Raw genomic sequence first — 27,494 nt, 5'->3', positions numbered from 1 at the left:
TGACAGAATAACCATCAAAAGGTTCTTACTACAGTTTGAGAACGTATGTAAGTTTGGGCCCATGCACACTACAAGGCTCTAGGCTATGGTGTTTTTCGGCTTTGGATCCCGTTTGGCATGTGTCAATAACCGTGATTCCTTCTGTTGTTACTGATAGCCTCTTCGAGAGACATCACTGAAAGAAACACAATACGTAATTAAGTGTTTCTTTACTCAATACCGTCTTGCAATCTGATTTATTTTGTTATCATGACGGGTTTTTTATCACAGCAAAGGTAACTTAACCAGTATTTATAAGAGCGGCTGTGCTGTATGAAACAGTACTGAGAGCTCAGCGCGTCAGGTACCCTAAGCTTGGGATACGACTCTGAGCTTAGAAAGATGTTGAGCGCAAGGCATTTTCATACAAGATGGAAACAGAAATCTAGCAGCGTGGAGGAAGAACATTCTATTTTAGATACGGCTCTTGTCACTGAGCCATGGGCCTGTGACAAAGTCTAACCCTTCCCGCAGCCAGCCATCCTGTGTCGTGGCAGGGAAATCAAAACCATGATCACCTGGGCGGATGGCTACGTGCAACTTGGTATCTGGGTGTGACCTTTGTAGTATGCTGACCAGCTTCCTTGTGCCATCAACTGGAACCGCGGTATCGTTCTCACCATGAAGCAGAAAAAAGGGCGGGAAAAGAGGCTTTCCGGGCTCTCTTTGAGGTAGTAATCCTGATTCGATGCGTTCAAGTACAAACAGCTCTGGATCCCGACCAAAGAGGTCAAGGAAACGACCATTCTGGACCACGGCTATGGCAGAATCCAGTCTTGTGGGTGGATCTGCCTCGGTGATGGCGGCATTCCCAGTAGTAGCTGATATGAAGCTATCTGCATCTTCTTGAGGGTAGTTGGACACGCCCACAATTGGTTTCTCATACGGCTTTGTGTAGTGAGCTGACTGCATGTCTGTCATGGGATAGAGAGTAATGATGGCCTTGGGGCTTGTAAACCCTGACAAAACGGACTGCAAAGCCAGATATCCGCCTGATCCGTTCTTGTTAGCTAACATGCCATGAAGAGTTGAAGGTAACAAACCCACCTGCACTTTCACCCACAAGAAGAGTTTGGGCCAAATTCATTGCGACACTGGACCGTCCTATCGAGGCAAGGTGCCTCCCAGGGCCTCCTGACTGTACCCAGGTCCAGAAGTTGGCCATATCCTGTATGATGTCCTTCCCTTTGACTTCTGGAAGAAGCCGATAGTTAGGGCTAAGGATGATGGCATCGTGCTGATCCGCATAGTCCAGAATCCATTTGGAGAACCAGGCTGGGAAAAGACTTGATCCTGTAATCTGAATGACTCTGTAAGTTTGAGTAGTCGATACCCTGACGATAGCACTTACAAGAAACCCGCCGTGTATTCTCACAATAACAGGCCTGGCTGTCGTACTTTTCCGCTTGGGAATCAAGATGTCGACCCCAATCTTAACCCCAGCCGACTCAAAGTGAGCTCGAGTGATGTCAAAGCCATCAAAGATGTCGTGAGGCACGCTTTGCAGAAGGTCGATCAGGATCTTGAACTGAGCGTCACGCTCTTGCTTGGTAACCTCCATTGCGCCTAAACAAGCTCACACTGAAGTTCCCTGTGAGGTCTCTTGGCTGTTGGAGAGAGGAGATAAAAGGAGGAGAAAAGTGGAAACCAACCAGGGCCGTCACAATCTTATACTCGATATGGACAATGGGAGTTGCGCTTGTTCCGCACCTCCCGATACCCCGCTTCTTAGCATATTCCCCAAAACAGTTTACGCCACGGGGACCGTCGGAGCAGTATGGAGCTATCGAGAAGTTGTTGATGTGGACTCGTCAAGTTATGGACATTGCTGCTTCCAACATGGCACAAGTGGGACGAAAGATACTGGGTCATAGCATTTGGAAGCGGATGAATCTCGTGCAAAGCTCGAGCGTTCAAGTTCGGATGAGTATCATAGTTAAAGAGACATTAGTGTCTAATGTTTGTATTTGACTACTTGATGCTGATAGAAAGGCCGTATCAGTCTCAACAATCCCGACGCCATATAACTCACTATCAAGACCCATCAACCTGCTGCAAGGCCTTGTATATCTCGGTTTCTACACGATCCGAGCACTCCAGTACCAAGCGATCTATTGTGTATTAGTATTAGAGCCTCCTTGCGAGATTGGAAAATCTACCGCCATATGGGATGATTTGAGAAGCAATGATGCCGCCAATGTTGTTCTTTCGGTCAGCAAACCAGAAGAGATTGGCCAACCCTTCCCAAGATGCCGTACCAGGAGCTCGTCCTGTTTCAGAAGGAAAGTGACTGATTGAAAATGACATTCCCCATCCCTCAGTGTGATCGTCTGGCATTGGTGTCAAGGGCGTTGGGTTGGCTAACTCGGGCTTTGCTACCGGAACACACACGTTGCTGTAACGTGGTTTATCGGTAATCTGGTCCGTGAACATGTCTGCAGTTTAGGATTTGTTGTTAATGAGCGCCTCTTCAAATGTCAGAAGTGAGTATACACACCTTGAACAGTCTCGGGCTTGAGAAGACGCACGCCTGTTACCTTGTCGATGCCATCGTTGAGCAGAAGTGAGATGAGCCCTGACACTGTTAATATGGGCAGTGGGAACAAAGGGTAAAACTCACTTCCAAACTCAGCCGGCTTTCCAAAGCAACCATGACCTCCAGCGCACGGGGCCTTGTTTCCCTCTCCGTAAGCTAACAACGGTCGTCGGTAGAAGTGATCAGTGGTTGCTAGCTTTTCATCTGCGGACCTTCGATGCATGTAGGCCATATTTGCCTTGGCCTCTTCTGAAGGATGAAAGGTTACACTGTTCATACCCAGAGGCTGGAAGACGTTGTTTTTGAAGTATTCGTCCAACGACTTTCCAGAGACTCGCTCTATCATGACACCCACCCAGTCCATCGAGATTCCGTACTGGAACTTTTCGCCAGGTTGGTTGACAAGAGGTCGGTTGGCTATCTCCACTGCTTCTCCTGAGAAATCATCTGCGCCAACTGGACGAGTGTATTCTGCCAGCTTATCGTCCTCAAAGGCGTATCCAAAACCGGCTGAAGTCTGTTAACACGGTTTCATCCCCAAAACTGACTTTAAGGGTACTTGCCAGTGTGGTTCAGGAGCATCCGTAGGGTTATCCTTTTCTTCTTCTCGACGAGCGCGAAGCCGCCATCAGCTGTGCGGGTCAAGACTTTTACATCTCTCAACTCGGGGCAGATCCTCTCAACTTCATCAGCATCGTCAAGGTGCAACAGACCGCGCTCAACAAGCTGCATGCAAGAGACAGAGGTTGCCACCTTGGTAAAAGAAGCCAAGTAAAAGATGGTATCTGTGGACATCAAGTCCTGCGAGGACATGCCTCTCGTGCCAGAGCAATGCTGGAAAATTGGCTGGCCATCGTTTCTGAATGCAAGATAGACTAGGCCAGGAATCTTTCGGTCGGCACCTCCGGATGTGTATTCGTCAATAATGTCACGCAGCTTGTCCTGGAGACCTGCAGATAGGATGGAAGACATGGCGGCAGAGTTGCGACTAGACGATGACAGGGAGGTCGGAAGTCCAGAACACAGGGGTCGTTGAACCGAGCTGTTGGTTATCTCGGAACTCCAATGTTTGTATCCGGGACTGTAAGCTTCTTGATTGCGCGTGAACCCTTCCTGTTGACAGGCTTGTCGCTAACCAAGCCCAGTATTTCCAGAGTTGGAGAAATGAGGTTTGGCAGAAAATCGCGACGTTGTGACGAAAGCAGTCCAACGATGGTCTAGTGGATGCGGGGCTAGCCGAGAACGGGACTATTAAGTATTACCACATTAGGCATATCTCATGAACTAAAGCAACAATAAGAAATGCATGTACATGTATAGGCATGCCGCCTTGAGCTGAACCGAGGAAGAGCAACACTCGGTATCTACGACCCACGAACAGTTCAAAACCTAGCAAAAATCATCTCACCGTATCAACATGTCTTCTCCCGTTCGCTATCAGTTACTCCCCGGCCCAGTCGGTGAGATGCTGCGCTCCGCATCGCTTGCCACTACGGCAGCCATCCCGATAAACGGCACCCTCATCATAACAACTGGACATGTTGGGGTGAACCTGAAGACGGGAGAACTCGTAACTAGCTCCGTGGAGGAAGAATTCAACGCCGTCTTTGACTGTATCGATGCCGCACTCCGAAACGCCGGAGTGAGCAAGGGCCTCGGTTCAGCCCACAAGTTGACGGCTTACTTTACTCGTGTTGAAGATGAGGCAACTATGCTGGCACTCTTGCGCAAGCGCTGGCCGGGCCATACCCCGACCTTGACATCCGTGGTGGTTGCGGCTCTCGTCAACCCCGGAATGCACTTGGAGCTTCAGGCGGAGGCAATCGCAGACTAGGAGGCGAATCTCGGACGCATGGATAGAGTGGCGAGGATGTCCGAGGCATCGTGGTCATTCGTATGGGATAGCTATCACAATAAGGATTGCTCGGGGTCAAGGATGGGCACTCATGGGCCCCTTTCTGCGGTACTGTAGAAGGCAGGTGATTTAGGTCTGCTAGTCGAGTCTGTACATGTCAACCAACGGGGGCACAAGATGAATGAATTACACGATGCAGGTAGCTTGATTCCATTCTAGCACTGGTCTATAGTAATGTTTTTGTCCCTGTCATGGTGAAACAATCAACTACCTCTAAGCCCGGTCCGGCATGTTTCGGTAAGGGTTGTTAGGATCGGCCATCTCCTCCTCAACCGACTGAATAGTCTTGACCACCTTTGCAGGGGCCCCGAGAGCGATGGAGTAGGGGGGCAGACTCTTGGTAACCACGGCGCCAGCGCCGACAGTGCATCCTCGTCCAATGGTGACCCCGGGAAGGATCACAACATTGCCTCCGATCCAACAGTCATCCTCGATTCTAATAGGGTGTCCGAACTCGACAAACTTTATGCGGGAGAGGACGCTGGTCTCATGACCCGCAGTGTAGATGTGGACATTGGGGCCCATCTGGACACGATCGCCAATGATGACGAGGCTGGTGTCCAGGACGGTTAGGCTGGTCAAGATTTTTAGTCAAGCCATTGCAGACAGGTGATCTGAGGGTTGCTTACCCGAAGTTGAAGAAGCAGTTCTCACCAATGGAGATGTTGGAGCCATAGTCAGGCGCAAAAGGTGGCTCAATGAAGGTTCCTGGGCCGACTTTTCCGAGAATTCCAGAAAGCATCTCGAGTCTCTTGGCGGCAATCTCTTCGTAGTTGCCAGTATTGGGATCTAGGTTGTTGAAGTTGTATGCCACGCAGCGAGCCTTGTGGCGACCCTCCAACAGCTTGGGGTGCAGTGGGTTGTAACTGCAGGGGTGTAATGCCCGAGGTTAGATGGCCGTCAAAGGTGCATGGGCCATGAACGAGACGTACAGCATGCCTGAAATCATCTTCTCATACTCGTCACACCAAGGAGTGCCCTGCAAGCCCTTGGCGAGCTCAATGATCTCGGGATCTAGCTGTTGCTTGGCCATGATGAAAGATAGTGACTGTACGGGGCGAAGGAGATAGGACTGATGGTTGAGTAATTTGAAGGTTTATCGGGTCAAAGGCGACATGTATCTATCGAAAGATATCAAGATTGCTTGCCTGCTTATCCGATGCGGAGCTGGTGAAGGTACTTGCTAGGTGGTTGGAGAGTTGAGGTTGGCTTTAAAGCGCGGAGAAGTCGGACGCGGTGAGACGTTATTACCGCATTAGGAATTACGAGATGCGGCTTCCCCTCCCATGGGATCCGCAGTGGAGACCATGACCCGCACAGTGTCGGACCGGCATCTGGACGGTGCAGACGTTATCGCTGCTGAATCTTGAAGAAGCCATGGGTCAAGGATCACGGCAGAGATAACCGGCGCTGCCATGGCCGACCCTTCCCCGCGTTTCCGGGCCATGTTGGCTGTGGGGGAGGGTCTGGGGTGCGGAGGAAAGGGCCTTTCGGCATTGATAGGATATTGTAGAGATGGTTCAAGGCCGAGATTGTCCAGTAGCTCGCCAAGTACCAAACTTGAGAAGATAGCCCGGCTCGTTTTTACTTAAAGGTCGACGGCGTGACCCTGTCGCAACCTTGTTCCATCCTCTTTCGATCCCATCATTCCTCCCAAGTCTTTGGCCATCTCCTTGTTTCCTTCAACTCGGCACATCATCATGGCTCAGAACACCGTCGGTGAGGACATGGCCAAGGTCAAGTCCCATGCCACCAATGGCTCGGACGTTGGCATTGGTGGGGTTGAAGACATGCGTGGCGAGGTCTTGAAGGGCGATGCCGTCGACGACAACATTCTCCTCGCTCAGGGCCACGTCCCTGTTATGAGGCGTTCCTTCAATCTTCTCGGAACTCTGGGACTGGGCTTCAGGTAACCGCGTCCGTCCTCGTGAACCGATTGCCTCATACTTAACAGTTGATTAGTATCACCAATTCGTGGGTTTCTTATGCCAGCTGTTTCGGACAGAGCTTGCTCTATGGCGGACCCCAGGCCACAGTCTTTGGCCTGATCGTTGCCTGCGCCGTTCAATGGATCATCATTCTCGGTCTTGCTGAGCAGGCCTCGGCTTTCCCGTCATCAGGAGGTTAGTGCTTCTCCCTTATCTTGGAATCTGCCGGCTGACCGACCTCCTTACCACGCAGGCCAATACCACTTCACGTACATCCTGGCTCCCGAAAAGCACCGACGATTCGCTGCCTTCGCCGTCGGCACCATCAGCGTCCTTGGCTGGTGGGTCATCACCTGCTCAGGCATCTCGAATAATGTACAATGCATCATCGGCATGATCCTGTTTGTCAAGCCAGAGTATGAGCCGCAGAACTGGCACTCCTACCTTCTATACGTGGGACTCATCTTGATTACGCGTGAGTAGACATTGGACGAATCCGACGTTCCCCTGACTGACGACTTGAAGTGATTCCCATCTTTACGATTCCTCAGAAGCACCTCGGAAAATGGACCCAGGCTTGTCTCGCGCTCTCGGTCTTCGGCTTCCTCATCGTTACCGTCACCATCCTGGCCATGTGCGACGAATACAACCACCCTAGCTTCATCACCAAGTTCGACGGTACCAGCGGCTGGCCTAAAGGAGTTGCCTGGGTTATGAGCGTTGGAAACGCTATGTACGCGTTTGCTAGCATGGACGCCGTCATCCACGTGGCGGAGGAGATGCACCACCCTGGAAAGGCCATTCCCAGAGCCATGTTTGTGCCTCCCTCAGCGATTGTACTATTTTCGGTATACTGACGGGTCCTAGGAATCTCACTCTCATCATCGGTCTGGTTACCTCCGTGCCGTTCATCCTGGCCATGATGTTTGTCATCAAGGATCTGGATGCGGTCCGATCGGCCCATCTTCCCAGCCTTGAGGCTTTCTACCAGGCCACCGGCAGCAAGTCAGCGGCTCTTGGCCTACAGAGTCTCCTTGTGGTCATTTTCTACTGTAAGATTTATTTAGCTCTGTGCCTTGGTCTTTGCATTGACACATTTCTAGCTTGCATGCCTAGCCAATGGATCACTTGCGGTCGTCTTACCTGGGCATTTTCGCGAGACGTGAGTATCTTCCCTCTTCATTTCTTCACCATAAACTGATGAGCGCGGCTTTGTAGCGTGGCCTGCCCTTTTCCGAGTACTGGAATCATATTTCACCTTCTCTTGGCTTTCCCGTCCGAACAACTATCCTCTCAGTCGGATTCTGCATTCTTTATGGCCTGCTTTACATGGCCAGCAGCCAAGCGTTCAACTCTATCATCACCACGGCAGTCCTTGGAGTCAACATCTCGTATGCTGTGCCACAAGCCATCACTCTGTTCCATGGCCGCGAGAACAAGCTTCCTGAGCGACCTTTCAAGCTCAACAAGATCGTGGGCTACCTCTGCAACGCGTGGACACCACTCTGGGTCACCACCATTGGCATTTTCATCTGCTTCCCGAACAAGATTCCAGTTGATGCTGGTTCCATGAACTAGTAAGTTGCTACCCTGAGTGAATTTTTACATCATTACTGACATTTGAGTAGCGTCTGTGTTGTCTTGGGCTTCATGGGTCTGATTCTGGTTGGGTTGTGGGCGTCTGTTCGACGCTACTTTGAGGGCCCCAACATCGACTGGGAGATGCTGAGCACCCAATACGAGCAAGAGTCCTAGAACTACCAAGAATGGTGGCCCCTTCTAGGATAGGCAGGGCGAGGTTTCAGCTCGGAAATGTACGATGACGACACTCCTCCGTGAGAGAACAAGGGTACTAGAGCACCCCCTGGTAAGGGTTGCTGATGGGATAGAATGGCTGCCTTTCTTTGAGCAACATGTACAAGAAGCTTGAGAGCCAAGGCTCCAAAAAGCAGAGAAATTAATACTAAATTTCTGACAAAAAATGATTGCCTCGTGCGCACATCCTCATAGGATGTGTTTTGCTCCGTGAGAGAGTCCGACGCCATGTTGTCTCAGGAGACCCCTTAATCTCACCACAGGCTTAAGAAACTTTTAGTTGCCGAGCGCCTTCCCAGCTGGGATCTTAGGGATATAGGGCTTGAAAGGTCTTACTGGGAGCACCCACTGCAACCCATATGTACTCAGTGACGCCTTCTTTTACACAAAGCTGGTTAGGCAGCCCCTTACGGCGAAGATAGCTTATGCCGCGTCTCACACTACCGGCTGAAACAACTCAAGGTTGGCACAGAAATTTACAGGAAGCAACAAATTGGTAGCGATAATGACTCTTTCTCTTTTTCAAAACAGGCATGAGCCACGATAACACTGAGCACAGTTGCTCAAACATGGCAGCATTAGAGCCCAATACGGTATGTGACAGTAAAATAGTACAATTCTCGGCCTGCGTATTGAAAGATTGTAAAAAATACCTATGATACACCGATACACATCGCTGGTTGACGCAGTTGTGGGAGACTCACCGCTGCTTCACAGCCTGCTTGAAGCTTTCTTGTTGGAAGCAGTGATCTCACGGTGGGCGGTCTGAGCATTGAGGCTTCCCTGTTCCAACGCGCCGTCAATGGCAGCACGCCATCCATGGGCCCAGTCAGCAGAGGCGAAGAAGACATTTCCGTGTCGGCTCTGGAGTTCATCCTGATACTTTGACATGTAGCCAGGGCGCCACCAAGCAGGACCACCCTTGGAGAAGGGGTCGGTACTCCAGTTGTGCAGAATCTACGGTCCTGTTAGTATTTTCCGAGGGGCAAAGAGTGTAAACATACCAGTCGCTTGACATTCATAGGATGAATCTTGTTCAGAGCATCGATTGTCTTTGTTGCATCGTTCTCTGGGATAAAGTTTTCGCGCTCATCCGCACCAAAGGCGACGACGTGGACGTCTCCATTGGGCAAAACACCGTCGCCGTAGCCATACATCAGAAGCCCAGGGAAACGCATTCCATTCCATCTCTCAAGCTCCTTGTTGCTGACGTCTGCGTGGACCTTGGTCATATGGTTAACATGTCCAATGTTGATGGCTTCTTGGCGACGTTGCGATAGGGGAGGAGAGAATTGGATATCCTTAAGAACATTCAAAGGAATTGTGTTGATGATCTTGCGAGCGCGGAACTTGTCGCCGTTGGTGGTTGAGACAGTGGTCGGGCCATCTCCAGATGATGCCTGAACGATAGACTTGACCTGAGTAGAGAAGGCATACTCCAAGCTAGCGTCGGCCGCTTCTTGGAACATGTTCTTTGCCAGGGCGGTTTGCCCATCTCGGAGCTTGTATCTCAGCCAGACGTCGGTGAAGTTGTCCGAACTATGCATAAGGAGGGCATGTGAGCGGACCATGTCCCAAAGACTGGAATCCTTCATGTGTCCTCCGGAGATGTGGAGAAGGAGCGAGACGAGAAGACCCTGTTCCTCAGCCGTAAGCTTGTGCTTGATCTCCTCAAATCGGTCGTGGCATGAGATCTGATCCCATTTCTCGACTGTAGCACGGTCCACGATTGGGTTGTCGAGCTGGGCGTGGGGAAGCGGGCAGATAGTGCGGCCGAACTGGCCATCGACGTTGACAAACATGTCCCAGCCCTTGGCTTGCATAGCGCCAGCTTCCTCATGGCTGAGCTTTCGTGGTTCGGCTCCTGTTATGATAAGGTGATTAATGAAGAGAAAATGGTGAGTAAGTGAGAAGAGTCTTACCTGGGACATTGATAGTATAGTAGCCCTTATGCATGTCAGGACTCCCGGTGGTGATCAGGTCCCGATCCATGTTATATCTGGTCATTTCCCGGAACAGATATCCCATGTGATGAGTGACCCAAGTTCCGCCCATCTCGTAAAGGAAGCCTTGTGAGGCATTGAGCAGGCATTCAAGAGATTGGATATATGAGACTCACCATCCTTCTTTGCCGTGTAGGTTCGACCGCCAATACGATCTCTGGCTTCGAGAAGCAGAACGGAGTGGTCTATTGTAAGGTGTCGCTGGTCAGACTAGAGATGCAGACGCAGGAGGTCAAGACGCTTACTCAGGAGGCTCAAGTCGCGCGCTGCAGCAAGACCCGCATATCCGGCGCCGATAACGACGACGTCGTAGACCTTGTTGGCATTGTTCAGGGCACGGGCAGGAGAGATGACAGCATCGCTCTCGATTCCAGTCTTGAAGCCGGTTTGAGGCTCCCACACGTGTCCGTCTCTGGTCTTGGGGGTCATTTCGAAGAAATTCTGGTAGTTCTGGTTGGAAAACGAGTCTTGGTAGTTGTCAGTGGCTTGAGAGAGCTTCTGTTTGGCAAGATGGAACCCAAACTGACGTATATCTGAGCTAGCTCAGTACGTAGAGCCTCTTATCGGAAGCTTCCAACTTTTGCCGGCCGGTGTGGGCCCCTTTTAGTCCCTTCGTCTTCGGGAAGGTCCGTCATGGCTGCTGACTTGTTGGAGAGTCGGCGATCTCGGTGGTTCGATTCCTTAATACCTGTTTAGGAAGTAAGAGATCCCCGCATCTCAGTATACCCACTTCGGGCAGTTGGCTCTACTTCCACATTTGGTATGACCTTCAATTCTCCGCATGCATCATGAGCGGAGATGACATCGGCTTTAGATGCGGATGGAAGAGCTACTTAACGCCTCTCGATGTCCGGGGTTCAAAGCTTCATAACCACTCTTGTGCAAGCGAAAGTACCCCTTGTTCATCTCATACAACATTTATCACACTCATCTTTTAGTTTCTTTCTACTCTACAGAAACCATGCCTGACTTTACTGGTCTCGAGCTTACTGGCAAGACTGCCATCGTCACTGGTGCTTCCCGGTATGCCATCCTCTCGCTCGGATCACGTTGCTTTTGTTAGCTCAGCTTGGGAGACTAATCAATACGTTGCAGTGGACTTGGTGCCGGGATCGCTATTCTTTTGGGAAAGCGGGGTGCCAATGTCGTCGTTAACTATGTGTCACCTGGTAGCAAGGAGCGAGCTGAGAAGGTGGTCAAGGATATCGAGGCCAACGGCACCAAGGCCATCCTCTGCCAGGCCGACGTCAGCAAGCTTGAGGAGATTCCCAAGCTGATTGACGCCGCTCTCAAGATTAGCACAACCGGCAAGATTGAGATTCTCATTCACAAGTAAGTCCTTGCATCTGGAGAAAGGGAGAGTCCTGCAGCTTACACTGTTACCCTGCAGCGCCGCTCAAGGCAACGAGGCCAACCTGGTAGACACTACCGAGGACTTTTACACACGGCACTTTGATGCCAACGTCAAAGGCCCTATTTTCTTGACAAAGGCAGCTGAGCCTCATCTGCCCAAGGGTGGTCGTATCGTCTTCATTTCTTCCGCGGGAGCTCGTCTCGGTGTTGCTGGTCAAACCGTGTACGCAGCCACCAAAGCAGCCGACGAGGCGCTTGTACGAGTCTGGGCCAAGGAGCTTGGCCAGTCTCATGGCATCACTGTTAACTGCGTCAACCCGGGCCCCATTGCCACAGGTAAGAAAGATGCAACGCAGTGTTTGGCTGAACTTTGCTGACCCATCATGACAGACCAATGGTTCCAGAGCGATGAGCAGTTCCTCAAGGATATGCAGCCTCTGATTGACTCTACTCCCGCTGCGGCGCGAGTCGGTGAAGTTAGCGACATTGCGCCTCTGGTCGCTTTCCTCTGCACTGATGATGCCAAATGGACAACGGGCTCGGTCCTATCGGCCAACGGTGGTCTGTACAACTAGAGTAGTTAAATAGTAAATGAAGCCACGAAATATTCACGGCCAATTTAAAAAGAAGATGAAGAGCCGACTTTCCAGGGCACGTAGGAATAAAATGAGGCCTGTGACAGGGGTAAACACTGTCCAATACGGCCTAGCCAGATGACTGTATCGTCAAGTCCCCGTCTCAAGACAACCCCAGATGATCGCCGTGAGAGCCGAATATTCCTGCCATACCCTCCATCATGCGCATATCTCAATTGCCCAATCCTCGAGTTGGTGTTGTATCTTAGCTCGCCCATGACTCGACCTCCCCGCACTCTGGCTCTCCAACCCGGATCCATTATCCGCCACTCGAATGCGCACTGTCTCGCCCTAAATGTAGAAGGGTTGGCTGATGGGACTTTAGTGGATCATGCCCGTTTTCCTCTCCCCACGCTTCCCGACCTTCCCTCCTCTTTCCCTGCTACTCTCTTCTCCAACTCCATCTTTCGCCGATCACGATAACTTCACCAGCCATGTCGCAGCCTCAAGCTCAAGCCCAAGTCAAGGCCCCTCGCGAATTCAAGTTTGTAGGCGCCTATAGCCGCAAGCGACGCCGTCGAAACGGTACTGACCCGACTGGGCCGAAGAGCACAGCTGCTGTGGCCTCGACTCCCCGAAGTGCACCTACACCCGCCGCGCCAAATTCCAGCCCTAAAGTTGCGAATGGAAAGGAAGAAAACAAAGACAAGTCGCAGCAGGGCTCGCCTCCTGTTGTGACGCATCCGCCTGACGTTCAAGTTCCACCGCCAGACACTCCCATGATATGCGAAGAAACCGCCAACCCAGTCGACAGCGAAATGATGCTGCAGCCCGTCACTGAGGGCATGAGCCACGGAAACGACATAGACTGGTCCTACTCGAGCCTGATGAATCCATTCTTTGACCCTGGCCCGTCCTTTGTTGCTCCCTTTGACCAGATGAGCGGGCATCAACAGCTGCCCCTTTACTTTGGACCCGACATTCCTTTTGTGCAGCTGGATGAAAGCTCCTCTGCCGACAACTCTCCTCAGGATAACTTCATCGGACCCACCCTGCCCAACGAGACCAACGGAGCCAATGTCGACTGCGATGCCGATGGGCAGCCTTCAACTATCGACGAGATTGTCCTGCCATCGTTGAGCTCCCAGGAAGCTCCATGCAATATCAGCCTAACTATCACCCAACTACTAACGCGATGTAAGTATCCTGTTTCTGTTCTGAATGATGACGTCCTTTCTGACAGAGGTTAGATGATCAAGAGTTTTGCGTCATGCCCTTGACACACGATTTCGATGCTAACCCTTTCCGATTCGACGCCGAGACTGGCCGAGGCTCGCAACTCCTCCTTCACTGTATCCTGGCTCTTTCCTACAAGCATATCAACCGTGATACCGGCTCTTGTGCCAGCGAGGCCAAAATGCACAAAAAGAAGGCTCTCCAGATGCTTAGGGACATGGAGGGCACTTCGCAAGCATCACCGATCGAAGCGACCTTTCTTGACGCTGTGTTGATTCTCATGACATTGGATGCAAGTTCATCTCCAACATAGAAGTTGTATAGGTTGTTCATGCTGATAATTTCGAAGTGCGCAACTTCAGCCCATGGACCATGGACTTGGTACCTGAAGCGTGCCCACAAGATGATACAGGCCACAGAGGCTCTGAATGTCAAAAAGACACCGCGGATGCAAGCACGCATAGAGATGCTAGTTTGGTAAATCAACTTCGGTGACATGGAGATGGGCTTTGAACTCTGCTAACTGTTTAGGTGGGATGTAACTCTTGCCCTCACCAGCCGGCAAGGATGCGTTCTATCCGAGTCTACGATAATCAGTCTCTTCAACCACGACAAGTCGAGCAACGAGACCTTCTACAGCGTGTCTGGGTGTCCAGAGGCTCTGTTTCGACATATGATCCGTTTGGGATCTTACGCAAGGGAATTTGAGCTTGTGGCCAACATGACGTGTGTGAAATTTGACATGGGGCCCGTCCTGGGAGTGGAAAAAGAAATAAGGGAATGGACAGATCCCGAGTACGGCGATCTCCCTGACCAGATTGTAGCCGACACTCCCCCTTCCGAAGGATGTGACATCGGAGAGGTTGCTCACTACAAGGAAGACCTTCACCACTGCGCGGAAGCTTGGCGATATGGTCTCCTCATCTACATATGCCGCGTCTTCAAGTGGCCGCGTGACCAACCGGCACCGCCGATCCTAGGTTTCCTTGCGCGCAAAACACTCAACCATGTCACATCCTGTAGATACAGCTCCATGCTCCAGAAGCAGCTGCTACTACCTGTGTTCCTTGCCGGCTGCGAGACAAAGGACGAGCATTTGCGTCAGGTTGCTAGGACATACTGTAGCTGGTGGAATGAGCGGACTCGGTATGACATGTTTTTGACGGCCAACGCTCTGCTCGAGGAGGTATGGTCTAACGAGACCCCCAATTCGTGGTGGGGCTCTATCATTGACCAAAAGAGTCGTTCCAACGTTGGAACTGGAGATGCTCGCCAATATTTATTCGGTTGATCGTCGTTGGTTCGGAGTTGGGAGGGTTGGCGCAGGACATGTTTGTTCGGTTGGAGAGTGAGATCTTTCGTTCGGCTTTTCGGTACAAATCGATCCTTTTCAAGCTCTTTATTTCATCAGCGACTTGTTGCTCCGTTCCTAGGTTGTTGTAAAGTCGTTATCAAGTCGTTGTTGTCGTCATGCTACATTTTGACGGGGGAGAGACTCGAGACTAGGGCATGCGATACCGAGACGGATGGGTTACTCTGTTGGCCCATAAGGAGGGACCTTGATGATTGCGTGGCTTACTTACGTTGCCATGTGTCGCTGTGGTTTTCTAGACCGAGGGTACCATTATCGTTTCATGCCAACATGCCCTGATGGGATGGGACAACGGGATTTCGTGAGTGCAGAAAGAGGAGAAGAAGGAAAAAGGCTTTGAATCGGAGATTGCTCCGGGACGGCGAGATTTTATTGATTTCTAATTTCTTTTTTTGGAAATGCCTTCTACAATGCTCGCATTTGCCTTTTAGGTCACGCACACGCTGATTTGCCAGAGTCGAGGCACGTTTCGGGAAAAAGGAACGGCCCTTGCATAGTAAACACTACATGCATGCCGTAAGTGAGTGTCTGGGCCTCGATCGATCAGGTCTGTCGTGCTCTACGGACGATTTGGCGTGCCTCATTGATCCATCTTCCTCCAACCAAGGTTGAGACCGCTGAACGAGGAAATGGATAGCGAACAAGCCATCCCCTGGCCATTTGGAGACTACTCCCTAACAAAGCGAAATGTCCAGCAGGCAGTTATCAGATCAGAGTGGCTCAACACCAAGCCTGGAAGTTCGCGTTGTTCGACGAAGCCATGCCAGGTGTTATCGCCACTCGCGAGCTGCCTTTGGAGAATGAGTTGGAAACACATCTCAGAAAGGTTCTTCCATCGAAGAGAAAGGTAGCGCGCAATTTCAATGTTGGCAAACGCTCCGAAGTAGGCAGCTCGAGTCAAGTTTTGCCTCTTTGGCTAGAGATACTGGATATCCAATTCCACCAACTTCATCAGGAACTTGGGCGACAACGGCCGAGGCAAACATGGCGGCTTTGCCGATGAGTCCGCTCTTGGAAAGTCGCATGGACGTGACCGCGTCGGTCTCGGCAAAATGAGCGTGGATCAGTGGGCCACGGCGCTGAGCCCCCAAGACGTAGCAAGGGGTGATGTCAAGATCCCAATTACCCAAATAGGAAATACGCAAGATAGCTCAAGCCAGATGCCTCACCTGGTGTTCTTGCTAAGAATCATCGGCAATTAAGTCGCCAAGGTACCTAGACAAGGGATCATCTACTTAAGCAAGGCATGATGCATCGTACATACTCATTCCCGACAACTCAAGTCACATTCATCAGCCTCATCCTACTCCCTCATCTTTGCCCATTCAGCTCCCCTACAAACACCACCACCAAACCAGCCACAATCACCAGAAATGGCCACCATGGACAAGGTTTTCGCCGGCTATGCCGAGCGACAGGCCGTTCTCGAGGCTAGCAAGAACCCACTCGCCAAGGGAGTCGCTTGGATCCAGGGTGAGCTCGTGCCCTTGCATGAAGCCCGCATTCCTCTGCTCGACCAGGGTTTTATGCACAGCGATCTAACATACGATGTGCCCTCCGTCTGGGATGGCCGATTCTTCCGTCTTGAGGATCACCTCAACCGTCTCGAGGCGAGCTGCAAGAAGATGCGCCTCAGGATGCCTCTCCCCCGAGAGGAGGTTATCAAGACCTTGGTCGACATGGTTGCCAAGAGTGGCATCCGAGACGCCTTTGTTGAGTTGATTGTCACGCGAGGCCTGACTGGCGTTCGTGGCGCCAAGCCCGAGGAGCTCCTGAACAACAACCTTTACATGTTCATCCAACCATATGTCTGGGTTATGGACCCTGAGGTTCAATACACTGGTGGCCGTGCCATTGTTGCCCGAACCGTCCGCCGTGTCCCTCCTGGCTCCATTGATCCTACCATCAAGAACCTTCAGTGGGGTGACTTGGTCCGTGGCCTGTTCGAGGCAAACGACCGAGGAGCTACCTATCCCTTCCTTACTGATGGTGATGCCAACCTCACAGAGGGCTCGGGCTTCAACATTGTTCTCATCAAGGATGGTATTCTATACACCCCCGACCGTGGAGTTCTTCAGGGTATCACCCGAAAGAGTGTGATTGACGCTGCTCGATCGTGTGGCTATGAGATCCGGGTTGAGCACGTTCCCATTGAGGCGACCTACCAGGCCGACGAGATCTTGATGTGCACAACTGCCGGAGGCATCATGCCTATTACTACTCTCGACGACAAGCCTGTCAAGGATGGAAAGGTCGGCCCCATCACCAAGGCTATCTGGGACCGATACTGGGCTATGCACTGGGAGGATGAGTTTAGCTTCAAGATCAACTATTAGGCGGTTGACCTTATTGTATCAAAAATAGAATAAATGCATGTTTCAAGTATCTTTGATTAACGACAAAGTTCCCACGTGTGTGATAATTGCCTCGTTCTGAATCACTTCTATGCGCATAAGGCGAGCATGTTGCTTGAGCGGGAAAACCTCTCTCGCGCAGAGTTCCTTAAAGAGTTCAACCACAAGCTTTCCTCTTCCTCCAAACTCCATGTTGTTCTCGGTTCTTAATTCTACAGAGCCAATTTTGTCAAATCGGAAGAATGGAGGCGATCTAATTCGGCAATAACTGCCTAGACGACATCTCGGTTGGTCGAGAAACTCCCTTTGCGATCTATCCGGATACATGCCATAGACAGGTTAGGTTCTCTTAGTGTTTCTCAAACAGATTAACTATAACGGGAAATAACCCTTGTTACAGAATGAGAAGCTATCCAAGCTAAGAGAATAGAGTGAGTGTCAAGTGGTGTCAAGTGGATGGTGGTTGTGGGTCGGGCTTCTCCGGATGCTGACTTCCCTTTTCGGGAAATAGGGGCCAGTGGCAACCTCCGGATCATGCGAGTGAAGGGGTCTGGAAACATGGAGAATGGAGATATCATTGAGAATGGGGCCCAAAGAAGGGAGCATTGTGGTCTTCAAATGCAGACACTCGCCGTGACAAAAGCTTTGTGCCAGTGACTTGGGTGGGCAAAGAGAGTTCTAGTTCCCAGTGTCTAAACATTCAACAAATTACGGTAATTTCTTCATCATGTCTGCACACGACAGCATTGTCATTGTTGGGTAAGTTGCACAGTCCGGATGGCAAATTCATGATTGACTGACCCGATGTAGCGCGGGCATCATTGGCCTTGATGTCGCCCTGGTTCTTGCGGAAAGAGGTTATGGTCAGTCTATTACTGTCATTGCTGAGCACCTGCCTGGCGATACCGCTCTGAGCTATACCTCCCCATGGTGAGCAGTCCCAACTATGCACTAGAATAAGGCGCAGACTGACTTGACTCTAGGGCTGGTTGCAACTTTTCGGCCATCTCAGGCACAGACGCCAATGCCTTAAGATGGGACAAACTCGGGTACTTTCACTTGAGCAAGTTGGCCTCTGAAAGCCCTGAGAAAACCTATGTTCGACGGACAGCATCCACCGAGCTGTGGGACGACAATGTTCCCCATGACAAGATCAAGACTATGTCTGAGTATCTCGAAGATGTAAGCGTGCGTGAGATCCAACTGCTTCTCTTTACTGACCAAGTCAAGTTCACACCTCTGTCTGCTGAACAGCTGCCTGAGGGAGTTAAGTTCGGTGCATCCTTCACAACACTAACAGTCAATGCTCCCAAGCATCTCCTCTACCTCTACCAAAGGCTGAAGCGGGACTACGGCGTCCGATTCATTCGACAGAAGCTTCCCAACCTTCAAGCAGCCTTCTCCAGTCACTCGACTCAGATTGTTTTCAATTGCACCGGAAACGCGGCCAAGTCACTTCCTGGAGTTGAGGACACCAAGTGTTACCCAACGCGGGGCCAAGTTCTTTTGACGCTTGCTCCTGAAGTGCATACAAACATCATGAGACACGGCAAGGACTACGAGACCTATGTTATCCCTCGGCCTTATTCCAAAGGGCATGTGATCCTTGGCGGATATATGCAGAAGGGAAATGGGTATGTTGCTTAACATGTTGAACTTGATCACCGACTGACCAGCTTTTAGAGACGGTGCCACTTACTCGTACGAGACTGAGGATATCCTGGATCGTACAAAGGAGCTTAGTACCGAGGTCCGAGAAAGTGACATCGAGGTCATCGCTGCATTTTCTGGCCTACGACCTTCTCGTGAGGGTGGTGCTCGAGTGGAACGGGAGGACCTGTCTATTACGGGCCAGAAGCGTACTGTCATCCACAACTACGGAGCAGGCGGTACTGGATTTCAAGCTGGCTATGGAATGGCAGTTGATGCCGTCAGCGCTGCTGAGCCCCTGCTGTCCGAGATTCGAGCCCAGTTGCGATCCAAGTTGTAATTTTCAGCGAAAAAGCATATTAGTGATACGCGAGGTAGGCTGGTTTGAAGTAAGCCTCAAAAAGATATGGCTCAAGTGCCTCAGATAATGTGTTTGCGGCTACGACTTAGCAGGGGCTGACATAAGGATTGACATTCTTTCTCCTAACACCCATTCTGTCCAGTTATCTCATGCAGCTGTGAATGATTCAACCTTGATTGAGCCGCCTAGTGCCTGAGTGGCATAATTGAAAATGCCAAAGCGGTAAGCAATGAAGAATGCCCAGCCATTGTATAGCTGGTAGTTCGGACCAAGTTTCTCAAATTTACTTCCGTCCCAGCTGTAAGAGAAGACGGCGTTCCGAGACCCCGTAGGGCTCGTGTCCAACTCGGCGCGCAACCACACCTGTGTCTTGCCCTCCGCTACCTCCGCCGTGGCCTTGACCTCGCCCAAACTCTTGGTCTCTCCTGACCATTCGTCAATAATCATTCCTTGTGCAACGGCAAGGGTGGATTTGCCGTTGGATCGATGGATGCCGATATAGGCGCTCTGGTCGCGGAATGCCGCCAAACCTGCTCGGTCGCCATCGGCCAGTTTGCTAAAGTCAATCTTGACGGTACCGACAGGGTGATCTCCATGGGTTCGGTGAGTCAGAGTGTTCCTCGCTGAGTATATATCGTTGGTTACGCTGGCCGTGCGAAGAGTCAAGCCATTGTTGATCTCGTAGGAGGTGACGTCGGGATTATGGTTCCACTCCCAGGACGGATCGAGCGACGTGCCCTGGAAACGATCCGTCCGCCTCCAATTCTTGGTGAGGCCGTTGCTGCCGGAGGGAAGCGGGTACGAGGCTCCCCAGCCACCATTAGCACCAGTCACGAGGACTGGGAAACCATCATCGCCCCAGCGAATTGGGGCCAAGACGGGAAGACGACCAGCAGGGTATGCCCAGGTGAAGGACATGAAGTACCACTCGCCTGCAGGAGTCTTGATCAGGCTTCCCTGGTGGGGGGAATTGCCACCGCTGAGCGGGGGTGTGACGCCTTTGGCGAGGTTCTTGGATTTGTAAGGGCCGAAAGGGTTATCAGACTTCCAAATCCAAGTTGCCGAGGCATTTGGGTCATCGTTCAGTATGTAGTACTGACCGTTGATCTTGTACATGCGGTTTCCCTCTAGACCATCAACCCCAATAGAAGTGTTGTTCAAGACTTGCTGAGATTTCACTTCACTAAGACCGTCTTTGGAAAGCTGAGAAACTCGGACGTTGTTTGACCCGTAGACGACATACATGGTGTCGTCATCATCGATCAGAATGCCATTGTCGTAGTAGCAAGTCCCACCCGTTCCAAGCTGCGCTGCCTTCTTCCAGGGTCCGGTTGGGGATGGAGAAGTGAAGACCCAGGTGTTCCAGAAGTTTGTGCAGCCGATCCAGTACCACAGTTTATTGCTCTCTCGGTATCTCAGCGATGAAGCCCAAGTTCCCCCTCTATAGGCGCGAGTGTTGCTGTTGGGAAGATCATAACCGTCCCCAAACTCTAAACGTGGGATAGAATGTCCGATAAGATCCCAGTTGATGAGATCTTTGGAGCGAAGAATGGGAGCCCCCGGGCTGTAATGAAAGTTGGACGCAGAGAAGTAGTAGAACCCATCAGGTCCCAGGAATACATCATTGTCTGGGAAGTCAGAATAGATGATGGGGTTTTGGAAATTCTCGGCTCTAGTGCCATGCGTCGGGGTCGTGACCACGAATGGGATAGTGGAGGCAACAAGGCCTAGAAATAGTACAAGCGACTTCATTCTGAGGTGACTGGCTGATTGACGCTTGTCCTGTGCTTTCCCGTAGAGGGGCAGCTTGGCTTTATATCACTTGTTGTCAGGGCATGGTGTTACTAGAGCTCTTGGTATTATGTAGGCTGCATCCCCGGGTATTCCGGATAAATCCCTAACAACGCACCTTTTTCTAACATTCCTCTTTAGTCTCGGCTGCTTGACGCTAGAATAGGCAAACCAGCCCGGCCACAACCCAAGGAAATACCGGGGCTGAGGTTAGTTTATGCAGGGCTGCCATACCGTAGCGAGAAGGTTCGGTTTCAACCGGTGGAATTCTCACGCCACGGAGCGATGAGTTCCGCCAAACGGAGGCAGGAGCTCCGACTCCCCTAAGAGCGGCTAAAGGCTCGCGATAGAACGGAACGTACCTCATGGCAGCTAGCACCACATAACAGGTATCTAGGGGATTATAAAAATAAACTATATTAGAGGAAGTAAGAAACTGAAAGAAGTCCACCGCCGCTTTGGAAGACAAAATCTCTGTCTGGTCTGGATGGGATAAGTGATTCGGCTACTCATAGGTGATAGTCCGGCCTCACCTAATTGCGACACGGACTCGTGATGTCCCGGTTAATCTGGCAAGCAGGGAATGCATGGTTTGCAATTTTACCGAGCAGTCACAAGAGTTAGTGGTGTTTTACCTGCGGATTCTAGCGACATAAGTAAGGCATATGTTTGGCTCATATAAATAAGCTGGTCATAGGCAGGCAAATGGACCATTATGCCCCTAAACAGGAAGTTCTAGAGTGGTACAGCCGAAATGATCAAGTGAGATACAGCTACCGATGACGGGGACAACTTAGGGTTAGATTTCTAGCGGAGACGAAAGTGACCGTTATACACCTGATCTCTAGTAACGATACTCTATAATTATAAACTTCTTTGCTTGGAGTATAATGACGATGATGAAGCACCCCTAAACAAGTGCTGGGACAGCCCTGTTTGCCGAACTGAGCACAGCACCGAGCTTGTGCACATAGTTGAATTCCTCCTCAATCAGATCGTTCTGAACCCAAATTCGTTGAATCATCATCCTGACAGAGTCCAGCTTCCGAAAGTGAATATTGCTCTCTGTTTTGGAGATGAGGTCAAGAATCATGGTTCGTTGGTCGTCTGTTCGCGCCTCGCAACCAAGTATCAGGAGAGGGAAGGGCCATTGGCAATGTTCTAAATGTGAAAGGATATCAAAAGACCTTTCGATCCATTCTGGAAGACGTGATTTCCCCTTGGGATTTTCTGCTGATGCACGTTTGAGGTAGATCAGGGTCGCCAGCTGGTAGAGTTCAACTGCTCTGTCGGAATTCAAACGTGACCCCTCAGTTAGAGTATTATTCTCGTTGGTTGAAATATCGATCCTCCGTAATTTCCATTCTAGGAGTTTGAGATATTGCTGGTAGTCACTTTCGTGGAAACGTGGATCCGAGGGTTCAACGACGGTATCGCACACTTCGGACAGGAGATATAAGACCTCATGCGGAGGACCTACTAGATGCGCGGGCTGTATGGCGTGTAAGATTACTAAAACTCGACAGGGGAGGGGAGTAGATGAAACCTCCCTGGGCCTCTGCGCATACTGCAGGTTGAAAGGGTTTGAAATGTGCTCCTATGGCAAAACCTGTAGCCTCTAAGAGATTTGGTTGCCAGTGACGCAAGCTGAAACGAGCCAGCACGTCAGAGTAATGGACCCAGCCTATCAGTGTGGTAGTGTCGTTGGTTGGAGTTCTCTCGTCGAGTTTGGCGCTCTTGATGATCTTTTTCGAGCCGCATACATACCACAGCCAATGACTTGATGCCGCCGAGATTTGGTAAATCTACGAAGTATTAGTACGTACCTGTAGTAAGCCAATGCTAAAGGATGGATACCTCCAGAGTGCAGAGGAGCATCCCTGCAGCAATATGACGAAAGGATTCATCTGCGCCAATGACACCCTGGGTAGATGCTGCCAAGGCCCGAAGAGCCGCGATTTTGAGTCGATCTGCTTGGGAGTGGTCCTTATCTCGATGATATGAAGCTAGGGCTAAGGTGGACTGGAGTATTGCGGTGGCAGACGGCGAGTTGTCGGAGAGGGCCATGCGAATGAGAATCTCACGGATCTTCAGCGCGTCGTGACCAAAGGCCATAAGAGAAAAGGATGCTTGATACACGACTGCCTTATGTGAGTTTTGAGCTAGTACTTAGTCCTGATTGAGGGATCTGACAATATTCGAACAAACCCATCTGCACATGGTCCAATACTCCACTGAGCAAGGAAATCGGAGGACTGGGAACTGGCTGAGCGATCTGCATGAACTCGGTTGGTTGGTTGTCGAAATCCTTTAAGATAAACTGTCTCATAGTAGGATGTTGCTTGGAAGTTCCATAGCCAAAATCGATGCCAGAGATCAAGGCGTGCATCTCTATATCCCAAGTGGAAGTGTTAACAAAGTGTCGTGTGTCATGGCGGCGCCTTTCTACGGGTGCAGGCCCAAGGATAGCGCGCCGAACATCACCCTCACGCGGCCAAGACAGCCGAGTCCCATAACCATCACACTTTCGGCCTGCTCTAGCGCAACGCGTGCAGGTCGGGAGAGTCCGATCACAGAGTACCTTGCGGTCTAGTTAGGGGTGTCAGTGGAGTTCGGCAACGCTTCCAGGCTTGGCTGCCGAACCTCTGCAAGTCATACACCCTCGTTGTGACATGAACGGCTGATGGACTGAGATATGCCGATGACGATTGGGTCAATCCTGAGTTCAGATACAATGCCTGCACGAAGGATGCAAAGGATGCGGCACTGAGTTTCAAAGCAAATCAGAAGCAGCCCTGCCGGTTTTATCGCTCGCAAAAAGTTGCCCCCGAGGACCAGTTATCTCGGCGCTTCTGTGTACGGATTTGTCAGGTCGACATTTGTGAGCCGGCGTGGTGAAGAAGTTGTAAGCAGCCACCCACGCTGACATGTTTTTGGCTTCATGCGGGGTTAGCTGAAATCTCAATCAAGGGCAACTTTCGGCGAGCTAACCTTCCCTGAGCCACATGATTGGTCGGTGGGATCTAGCGTCATGGTCCAACCCGTGATGATGCTGGAGCTCGTCAGTCACCAAGAGTTGAGCGAGCGGGTGACAAAGCATGATGTGAGTTGAGTATATATACCTAGGATAGAGGAACTGTATCGATTTTTTTTGTTTTGCATTCAGCATCTCTGGCAAAAAAGCAAGCTTCTCTTTAATCAGCACTCCACCAAACTCCACCATCACCACTCTCACACCATGGCTTCGTACCTAGTCACAGGGGCATCCCGCGGTCTTGGGGTATGTTGAGTTTATCTCCCGGTTGCGAGTGAAACTAATTTATCATCTCCCAGTTTGAGTTCCTCCGCCAGTTGTCTGATAAATCTGACAACATCGTGATTGGTCTCGTTCGCAACAAAAAGGCCACAGTCGAAAAGATCGAGCGCGAACTCTCTGCACGGAAAAATGTGCATATCATCCAGGCCGACATCAACGACTATGAAGCTCTCAAGGTAATCGCTCCTTATACGACTTCACCAGCCAGCTAACATGGTATGGCCAGGCTTCCGTTGATGAGACTTCCAAGATCACTGGCGGCAAGCTTGACTACATCATTGCAAATGCAGGTCTAGTCTCTTCTTGGTCCGCTTACGACCCTCTCAGTGTTCTGTACGTCACCCTCTGCACTCTGGGTACTGAGACTCTTCTGACCGCTCCATAGAGGCGAACAACCTGAGAAGCTCGAGGAGGACTTGCTCACCTCATTCAAGGTCAACGTGGTCGGCAACATCCATCTGTTCAACCTTTACGTGCCACTCCTCCTCAAGGGCCAGGCCAAGAAGGCCATTACTATATCCACGGGTATGGCCGACCCGGACTTTGTCTCCCAGTTTTCCATTTCCGTTGCAGCACCCTATTCAATTAGCAAAGCCGCCGTCAACCTGGCTGTTTCCAAGTTCGATGCCCAGTACAGAAAGGAGGGCGTACTTTTCATGGCCATTTCACCAGGCATGGTCGACACAGGCCACTATGATGACGGTCAGATATCTCCAGAGCAGTTTGTTAGAGATCACGTACTGACAGCTTTATAGCCTCGGAGGAGCAGGCCCAGAAAGCGGGTGAAATGCTGAAACAGTTTCAATCCTACGCACCTAGCTTCACTAAGCCGATAACACCTGAAGAGTCCGTCACTGCAGTCTTGTCTGTGCTGCACAAGGCCAGTATCGAAGCTGGCAATGGCGGCTCATTTGTGTCTCACTTTGGAAATAAGCAGTGGCTGTGATTAACGCCTTCTTGCACGATTAGTTCATTAGATGGAGGAGACTGGAAGTTAAATTGACGAATTTCTGCCGTGTAGGACTTGTGGCTCTCAGCTAGTCACTCCCTCCTTGCGCTCCATAGACGTTTAACCATCATCTTACAAGGTCAAATCTTAGACTTGCAGTTGTTCCTGTTCCATGTAGGGTCCTATCAAGTCGAGAAACTCCCCGGTGAAAATATCTTCTGGATAAAATGACGCCATGGCAGCGTCGTTCTCATTGGACTCGCTCTCCCGCGTCCGGTCTTCCAGCATAGCCGCAAGCTTAGTAAAAACAGTCGGTGGGCCATCTTCACGCACTCCGGCTTCCGAGGCCACACGCCTCAAGTTTTGGCAAATCCTTTGATCTTTGAATGCCAGGGGCTCGGATGCTGTGAGACCGCGGCTTTCTGGTGGAAGGTATCTTGCGATCTTGCGAAAAGACAGGGCCGAATGCATGAGTTGATAGATCGAGGCCAGGGAAAAGCCAGTGTATTGAGCCGGCTGATAGGTGAAGAGAATATTAAAGTAAGACTCGAGTGCTCTCAGGCAAACATATAAATCTGTCAATGTGTCTTGTGAGGCTGAAGATGTGCTTGGATAGGCATCTGGGACTACAAATTCGTGGATTGCAAAAGTGGCATAGTGGAGATGAGAAAGGACAACTAGTTGACTTTAGCGAGGGTCATAGATATAAGCGCAGTTTTTAAGTTCTGACCTGGTTCCTGCGACAGGGAAACTGCTTCAGCCTTTATTCGGTCCAGGTCCGCTTGTATCACCTCAGCCATCCAAGATGGTGGGGTGTTGGATGGCTGAAATCGATTCCGGTTGCGGCCATCGGCAGGCGAGTAATAGGCCTTCTCGAGAACTCGTCGTATTTTAACAAGCATCAGAAGAGTCAAGTTGCTTGTACCATTGCCTTCGTCTGCCAGGTCCTCGAGATACTTGCTCATCTCACTTGTCCAGCAGAGCCTGTCGGCCTGATGAAGGTACGATGAGATTCTGACAGTACGATTGTTAGCTGTCTTCACTCTTGTAAAGTGGAAGTGACTGACACGGAGCTCAGGAAATAGCAAGCAAGAACGGCGCGCCGCTCCTCGGATGTTCGGGTGCTTGGTGTCCATGGCTGATGAAGTCTGAGGTCAGAAGTGCTTTCAGAGATGGTGGGTGGCGCCTTGTTTAAACCAAGGTCAAATATAATTGTGGTAGAGAGTTGGATAAAAAGAGTCAAGAATGGTCGTCTCTTTACTTGGAAGTTGCCCCTAACGTTGCTGTAAGCATTTGTAACTCTAGGAATACGTATAGGCCTACCATGCGATACACACTAGAAGCCCTTGAAGTAGCTCAAGACTTCTCTCAAGTTCGACCACCATGCTATTGGCGATGATGCTGCGAATCTCGCCGTATAATTGTTGCTGCTTGAGCGTGGATTTCACTGAAACTGCGACGATGCAAAGCCACAGAAAGGGCTTTGCGTCCCGTAGTGTGGCGGCGGAGTACTCCGGGTCAAGCATCAAGAAAGGGAGATGGACCTGCTTAAGAGTACAAAAGTCTCTCAAGAGCTCTTGACCGTCAAGAACAAATGCAAGTGTGGCAGCGGATGAGCGCCCTTTGTAGCTGCCGGGTAGAGGTGGCGGTTCTGAGGGTCGAGAAGAAGCACTCTCAGCGTGAGCTAGAGGGAAGTTCGCCTGTTGCGGGTTATTGGACATGAGGAGGGAGACTAGCCCGTCAATTTTGCTTTCAAGTTGATCGCTGTGGGTGGTGTTGTCTCGTCTTCTCGCTTTCCTCTTGCGTTCTCTACTCAAGGAATCACATTCTTTTCCAAGACGTTGACATCTAAGTCACCACGTCAGTTTTGTTGGACATACACGGGGGCGGTCCTCGGAAATACAACCTTTCACATGATTCTCCGCCATTGGTAGCCACACATCGGGATTTGGATCGGGAACATTGGCTACACGCCGTTCCATAGGGGGCGTGTCCAGCCTGTCGGTTCATTGAGGAAAGCGATTCGTAATCACCGTCCAGTGATATCCGCCTTAGATAGCAAAATATAACAAGTCGTGATGGAGGTCGGAGATGGGAGCGGGAAGTAGGAATGTTGGGCGGCATTGAGAGACAGTGACTTCTCTTATTGGTCTTGGAGCATCGGACGTTCCGGCGGGTCGGGGTTCAAATCTCCGATCGAGGGTCGGCGTTGGGAAGTTTAAACCTCCGAACGCCGATGCCGAGTTTCAAGGAGTGATGGGTGGGAGAGAGTATATAACGATGAGAAGCAAGCAGTATCAT

General features: G+C 50.9%; 13 protein-coding genes and 1 pseudogene across 14 annotated transcripts, besides 1 other annotated feature; 7 read left to right on the top strand and 7 right to left on the bottom strand.

Annotated features, from left to right (window-relative positions):
• Positions 1–453: 453 nt before the first annotated feature.
• NCS54_00008100 (Abhydrolase-3 domain-containing protein) lies at positions 454–1,600 on the bottom strand (the record flags this gene model as incomplete). Its single annotated transcript, XM_053145741.1, has 3 exons — positions 454–1,031; positions 1,087–1,339; positions 1,391–1,600. The coding sequence occupies 3 exons, from the start codon at positions 1,598–1,600 to the stop codon at positions 454–456; spliced, it is 1,041 nt and encodes a 346-aa protein (XP_053001716.1).
• Positions 1,601–2,073: 473 nt separating this feature from the next.
• On the bottom strand, positions 2,074–3,547 carry NCS54_00008000 (Beta-lactamase domain-containing protein; the record flags this gene model as incomplete). Its single annotated transcript, XM_053145740.1, has 5 exons — positions 2,074–2,150; positions 2,199–2,474; positions 2,537–2,614; positions 2,660–3,085; positions 3,139–3,547. 5 exons carry the CDS (start codon positions 3,545–3,547, stop codon positions 2,074–2,076), a joined length of 1,266 nt encoding a protein of 421 aa, XP_053001715.1.
• Positions 3,548–3,992: 445 nt separating this feature from the next.
• Positions 3,993–4,409, top strand: NCS54_00007900 (Hypothetical protein; the record flags this gene model as incomplete). Its single annotated transcript, XM_053145739.1, has 1 exon — positions 3,993–4,409. One exon carries the CDS (start codon positions 3,993–3,995, stop codon positions 4,407–4,409), a length of 417 nt encoding a protein of 138 aa, XP_053001714.1.
• Positions 4,410–4,703: 294 nt separating this feature from the next.
• NCS54_00007800 (Mac domain-containing protein) lies at positions 4,704–5,523 on the bottom strand (the record flags this gene model as incomplete). Its single annotated transcript, XM_053145738.1, has 3 exons — positions 4,704–5,064; positions 5,120–5,356; positions 5,423–5,523. The coding sequence occupies 3 exons, from the start codon at positions 5,521–5,523 to the stop codon at positions 4,704–4,706; spliced, it is 699 nt and encodes a 232-aa protein (XP_053001713.1).
• A 667-nt stretch (positions 5,524–6,190) lies between these two features.
• NCS54_00007700 (Hypothetical protein) lies at positions 6,191–8,173 on the top strand (the record flags this gene model as incomplete). Its single annotated transcript, XM_053145737.1, has 8 exons — positions 6,191–6,399; positions 6,453–6,613; positions 6,672–6,893; positions 6,944–7,232; positions 7,286–7,470; positions 7,522–7,580; positions 7,637–7,995; positions 8,047–8,173. The coding sequence occupies 8 exons, from the start codon at positions 6,191–6,193 to the stop codon at positions 8,171–8,173; spliced, it is 1,611 nt and encodes a 536-aa protein (XP_053001712.1).
• A 771-nt stretch (positions 8,174–8,944) lies between these two features.
• Positions 8,945–10,665, bottom strand: NCS54_00007600 (Amine oxidase; the record flags this gene model as incomplete). Its single annotated transcript, XM_053145736.1, has 5 exons — positions 8,945–9,190; positions 9,238–10,097; positions 10,156–10,302; positions 10,353–10,421; positions 10,482–10,665. The coding sequence occupies 5 exons, from the start codon at positions 10,663–10,665 to the stop codon at positions 8,945–8,947; spliced, it is 1,506 nt and encodes a 501-aa protein (XP_053001711.1).
• Positions 10,666–11,197: 532 nt separating this feature from the next.
• Positions 11,198–12,164, top strand: NCS54_00007500 (Hypothetical protein; the record flags this gene model as incomplete). Its single annotated transcript, XM_053145735.1, has 4 exons — positions 11,198–11,259; positions 11,332–11,568; positions 11,627–11,925; positions 11,980–12,164. 4 exons carry the CDS (start codon positions 11,198–11,200, stop codon positions 12,162–12,164), a joined length of 783 nt encoding a protein of 260 aa, XP_053001710.1.
• A 386-nt stretch (positions 12,165–12,550) lies between these two features.
• Positions 12,551–14,691, top strand: NCS54_00007400 (annotated as a pseudogene). The gene is made up of 4 exons: positions 12,551–13,361; positions 13,415–13,696; positions 13,763–13,877; positions 13,932–14,691.
• Positions 12,551–14,691: a sequence feature.
• Positions 14,692–16,145: 1,454 nt separating this feature from the next.
• Positions 16,146–17,108, top strand: NCS54_00007300 (Hypothetical protein; the record flags this gene model as incomplete). The annotated part of the gene is made up of 1 exon (XM_053145734.1): positions 16,146–17,108. One exon carries the CDS (start codon positions 16,146–16,148, stop codon positions 17,106–17,108), a length of 963 nt encoding a protein of 320 aa, XP_053001709.1.
• Positions 17,109–17,853: 745 nt separating this feature from the next.
• On the top strand, positions 17,854–19,116 carry NCS54_00007200 (DAO domain-containing protein; the record flags this gene model as incomplete). Its single annotated transcript, XM_053145733.1, has 5 exons — positions 17,854–17,885; positions 17,937–18,056; positions 18,110–18,308; positions 18,357–18,760; positions 18,810–19,116. 5 exons carry the CDS (start codon positions 17,854–17,856, stop codon positions 19,114–19,116), a joined length of 1,062 nt encoding a protein of 353 aa, XP_053001708.1.
• Positions 19,117–19,284: 168 nt separating this feature from the next.
• NCS54_00007100 (GH43-C2 domain-containing protein) lies at positions 19,285–20,889 on the bottom strand (the record flags this gene model as incomplete). Its single annotated transcript, XM_053145732.1, has 1 exon — positions 19,285–20,889. The coding sequence occupies one exon, from the start codon at positions 20,887–20,889 to the stop codon at positions 19,285–19,287; it is 1,605 nt and encodes a 534-aa protein (XP_053001707.1).
• Positions 20,890–21,838: 949 nt separating this feature from the next.
• On the bottom strand, positions 21,839–23,317 carry NCS54_00007000 (Hypothetical protein; the record flags this gene model as incomplete). Its single annotated transcript, XM_053145731.1, has 4 exons — positions 21,839–22,420; positions 22,497–22,733; positions 22,786–23,069; positions 23,137–23,317. 4 exons carry the CDS (start codon positions 23,315–23,317, stop codon positions 21,839–21,841), a joined length of 1,284 nt encoding a protein of 427 aa, XP_053001706.1.
• Positions 23,318–24,166: 849 nt separating this feature from the next.
• NCS54_00006900 (Hypothetical protein) lies at positions 24,167–25,190 on the top strand (the record flags this gene model as incomplete). Its single annotated transcript, XM_053145730.1, has 5 exons — positions 24,167–24,208; positions 24,262–24,420; positions 24,471–24,577; positions 24,630–24,946; positions 25,000–25,190. The coding sequence occupies 5 exons, from the start codon at positions 24,167–24,169 to the stop codon at positions 25,188–25,190; spliced, it is 816 nt and encodes a 271-aa protein (XP_053001705.1).
• A 150-nt stretch (positions 25,191–25,340) lies between these two features.
• Positions 25,341–27,190, bottom strand: NCS54_00006800 (Hypothetical protein; the record flags this gene model as incomplete). Its single annotated transcript, XM_053145729.1, has 5 exons — positions 25,341–25,870; positions 25,924–26,207; positions 26,261–26,467; positions 26,517–26,893; positions 27,074–27,190. The coding sequence occupies 5 exons, from the start codon at positions 27,188–27,190 to the stop codon at positions 25,341–25,343; spliced, it is 1,515 nt and encodes a 504-aa protein (XP_053001704.1).
• Positions 27,191–27,494: the final 304 nt, after the last annotated feature.

Source organism: Fusarium falciforme, chromosome 1 (genome assembly GCF_026873545.1).
Source record: "Fusarium falciforme chromosome 1, complete sequence".
NCBI classification, from domain to species: domain Eukaryota; kingdom Fungi; phylum Ascomycota; class Sordariomycetes; order Hypocreales; family Nectriaceae; genus Fusarium; species Fusarium falciforme.
This window is presented reverse-complemented; position numbering and strand designations above follow the sequence as displayed.